The 4,175-nt window shown below is 47.6% G+C and overlaps 1 protein-coding gene across 1 annotated transcript; it reads left to right on the top strand.

Annotated features, from left to right (window-relative positions):
- Nucleotides 1–412: 412 nt before the first annotated feature.
- Nucleotides 413–3,689, top strand: LOC118944772 (alpha-(1,3)-fucosyltransferase 4-like). The gene has a single exon (XM_036965667.2). It carries the CDS (start codon nucleotides 712–714, stop codon nucleotides 1,858–1,860), a length of 1,149 nt encoding a protein of 382 aa, XP_036821562.2. The 5' UTR covers nucleotides 413–711; the 3' UTR covers nucleotides 1,861–3,689.
- Nucleotides 3,690–4,175: the final 486 nt, after the last annotated feature.

Genomic DNA, 4,175 nt, shown 5'->3' with positions numbered 1-4,175 from the left:
CTGCATTCTAAATGTATGATCATTGGTTCAAGAGGTCTGCATTCTAACTGTATGATCATTGGTTCAAGAGGTCTGCATTCTAACTGTATGATCATTGGTTCAAGAGGTCTGCATTCTAAATGTATGATCATTGGTTCAAGCCAGTGAGGTATATCATTAAGTTCAGGCACTGCTGCCTCTCGGCTACATAGCAGCCCTCAACCCGAGGGACAGCGTGTTTACTTGTGCCATCCTGAAAGAGCCTCTCAGGGTGACAAAGACCCCATTCACCGGTAACCGGAGCTCGCACGCTGCCTCATCAACTATTTGAGCAGGATGGTGTTTAGGCCTATCTGTTTGCGACCACATTAACAACACAGCTCAGGAAATGTCGGTAACATATGATTAAAGTCTGGTGGCGGATGTCCTAATCTCGCCTGACAGAGTAGAGACAAAGAGACTGTAGGCCTAACTTAAATGTTTTCCTGAGACTGGGCCGACTGGTTTTTTTCCCCCTCATAGCGCAGGGAGGTAGCAGGTGTGAGGAAGGAGGACCTTAACTTTTGTCCTTGTCATCCTAGCCCAGGTGGAAGAGATCATTATTCTGAGTTCAACGGAGAGGAGAATGTGACAGGGCAGTGGACGTTAAGGTTCTAGAACTTCTGGAGTCAATGACAAAAGGTGCATGAGTAGTTAATGGATATATAAGGACTGGAAGTCTGACGGGATTTCATGGAGCTAACTCAGTGGGCAACTCAGTGGATAACAGGGGGTCGTTCTACCTTTCACAGAGCCGGTAAGCGCCCCAGTCTGTGTCGCTGCAAAACATTTCGAGTGGCTGTTCTGAGAACATCATGCTCGTGGGTGTGTTTCACCGCTTTCGTCTGTGGACTCTTTCTCCTCCTCGGAGTGTGTTTTCTCAATCTCTTTGACCCACGACTCCAACCCCTCCCTCTCACTGGAGTGGAGCCCAGAGATGTCACCCTTCTGTTGTGGACGCACCCCTTCGGCCGTTACCGCAGACTGCCGGACTGTGAGGCGCGCTTTGGGATCCGTGGGTGCGTACTGACCGACGACCGACGCATGTACCCTGGGGCTGACGCCATCATCATGCACCACCGTGAGATAGTGACCAACGCCACGGCGCTCCCGTCTGACCCACGACCCCGTGGCCAGAAGTGGATCTGGATGAATTTTGAGTCCCCGTCTCACACTCGTGGCCTGCAGCAGTTCGAGGGCTTGTTCAACCTCACCATGACCTACCGTGCAGATTCAGACATCTTCCTCCCCTACGGCTACCTGGTGACCCGCCTTCACCCTCACGCCAACGCCCCCCACACACGCCCCCGACGGCCCCACCTACTGGCTTGGGTCATCAGTAACTGGTCGGAGTCGCAGGCCCGCGTGGCGTATTACCGTCGGCTGGTTAACTACGTTGACGTGGATGTGTTCGGGCGTGCAGGCGTGCCACTGCCAGAGGACAGCACTGTGGTGCGCACGGTGAGGCGTTACCTGTTTTATCTGGCGTTGGAGAACTCCCAGCACCCCGACTACATCACCGAGAAGCTGTGGAACTCCTTACTGGCCGGGGCCGTTCCTGTAGTTCTCGGGCCGCCGCGGGAAAACTACGAACGCTTCCTCCCCCATGATGCCTTCATTCATGTGGACGACTTCTCCTCTCCCCGCCTGCTCGCCCAATACCTGATGCTGCTGCGCCGGAGCCCCACCCTCCTGCAGAGACACCTGGCTTGGAGGAGGAGCTACAGCGTGCACCTGACCGCTTTCTGGGCGGAGCATTACTGCACAGCATGTCGCGTCGTGCGGAACCACAGTCTCCGGACTGACACCATCACCAACCTTCAGCGCTGGTTTGAGTCCTGACCTCAGTGTGGAACCACAGTCTCCGGACTGACACCATCACCAACCTTCAGCGCTGGTTTGAGTCCTGACCTCAGTGTGGAAACACAGACTCTGGATCGACACCATCACCAACCTTCAGCGCTGGTTTGAGTCCTGACCTCAGTGTGGAACCACAGTCTCCGGACTGACACCATCACCAACCTTCAGCGCTGGTTTGAGTCCTGACCTCAGTGTGGAACCACAGTCTCCAGACTGACACCATCACCAACCTTCAGCGCTGGTTTGAGTCCTGACCTCAGTGTGGAACCACAGACTCCGGACTAACACCATCACCAACCTTCAGCGCTGGTTTGAGTCCTGACCTCAGTGTGGAACCACAGTCTCCGGACTGACACCATCACCAACCTTCAGCGCTGGTTTGAGTCCTGACCTCAGTGTGGAACCACAGTCTCCGGACTGACACCATCACCAACCTTCAGCGCTGGTTTGAGTCCTGACCTCAGTGTGGAACCACAGACTCCGGACTGACACCATCACCAACCTTCAGCGCTGGTTTGAGTCCTGACATCGGACTCCTTTTTGACCTTCCAATATGTGGTGACTACTATGAACATGATTGGTCAGATATCTTGCCACAACCCAGTCTGTAGCAGGGAATCTATAGAAACTCTCTTCAACACCATTCAGTAAACAGGAAGAAACACTTCATATTTATTGAACATTATTGAACTGTGATTCACATGTCTGTAATTTTTGTTGTTGTTATTAGTCAGTGTTCAGTAGTGTTGTGAAGTGAGTTAGACTGTATAAGAAACAGAGATATTGCTCTCATCAGCGTGTTGTGTGGATTGTTAAGACGGGCTGCTTATGGAGGCCTTAAACTTCCTTAAACTTAAGGACGGGACAGTGGGATGGGTTCAGCATCATGGCCATGTTAACCCCAGTAGCCTTGATACTGCCCAGACATTACCAGGTGACCAGCTGCTACTTATCCCACACCACTAGACATGGGCAATGTCAACCCCAGGATAAGCCACAACACCAACCCCCGGGGCTCCTGTTCCACCTCCAAAGAAGATACCTGTGACACACACACACACACACACACACACACACACACACACACAGAGCTCCATCCACCTCTATGATACCTCTCATATAAATTGTACAGGCTATATTTACATCAAATGCCCATGTCTGTCTTACCTTACTTGTCTGATTGGTTCAGTTGTTTCAGTCCAAGGTGTTTCACACTTTTTAATGTTTTTCCCCCCACTACATGTGAACATTCTAATGTATGTTAGCAATTGCAACAAATTAAACTTGAACTTGACCTGCTTAAGGAAGTTTTGCCTCCAAAGTAGTCACTCTTACATAGTCACTCTTACATAGTCACTCTTACATAGTCACTCTTACATAGTCACTCTTACATAGTCACTCTTACATAAGTCACTCTTACATAAGTCACTCTTACATAAGTCACTCTTACATAAGTCACTCTTACATAAGTCACTCTTACATCGTCACTCTTACATAGTCACTCTTACATAAGTCACTCTTACATAGTCACTCTTACATAGTCACTCTTACATAGTCACTCTTACATAGTCACTCTTACATAAGTCACTCTTACGTAAGTCACTCTTACATAAGTCACTCTTACATCGTCACTCTTACATAGTCACTCTTACATAGTCACTCTTACATCGTCACTCTTACATAGTCACTCTTACATCGTCACTCTTACATAGTCACTCTTACATAGTGCCACACATAATCACAATTGGTGTCGCTTTGTCTTCAAACATAGGCCTATCCCATTATTGGACTTTATTTAAAGGCCTATCCCATTATTGGACTTTATTTAAAGTCCTATCCCATTGTTGGACTTTATTTAAAGGTCTATCCCATTATTGGATTTTATTTAAAGGCCTATCCCATTGTTGGACTTTATTTAAAGTCCTATCCCATTATTGGACTTTATTTAAAGGCCTATTCCATTGTTGGACTTTATTTAAAGGCCTATCCCATTGTTGGACTTTATTTAAAGGCCTATCCCATTGTTGGACTTTATTTAAAAGCCTATCCTATTGTTGGACTTTATTTAAAGGCCTATCCCATTGTTGGACTTTATTTAAAGGCCTATCCCATTGTTGGACTTTATTTAAAGGCCTATCCCATTGTTGGTCTTTATATATACGTGACCTACTTGTTGTGTGTATGTACTGACAAGTCTGTGGAACTGATAGATTCACACACATGCTACATGTTAATATATTTAAATGTATGTAAATTGTAATGGTTTTAAATGTATGTAAATTGTAATGTATTTAAAT

The sequence above is a fragment of the Oncorhynchus mykiss genome, chromosome 27, assembly GCF_057628025.1.
Source record: "Oncorhynchus mykiss isolate SJ-2025 chromosome 27, ASM5762802v1, whole genome shotgun sequence".
NCBI lineage: Eukaryota > Metazoa > Chordata > Actinopteri > Salmoniformes > Salmonidae > Oncorhynchus > Oncorhynchus mykiss.
The sequence above is the reverse complement of the archived record's forward strand: the minus strand, read 5'-3'. Positions and strand labels throughout refer to the sequence as shown.

Coding starts and splice junctions, on each gene's coding strand:
- LOC118944772 (XM_036965667.2), top strand. CDS start 712: ATGGAGCTAACTCAGTGGGCAACTCAGTGGATAACAGGGGGTCGTTCT.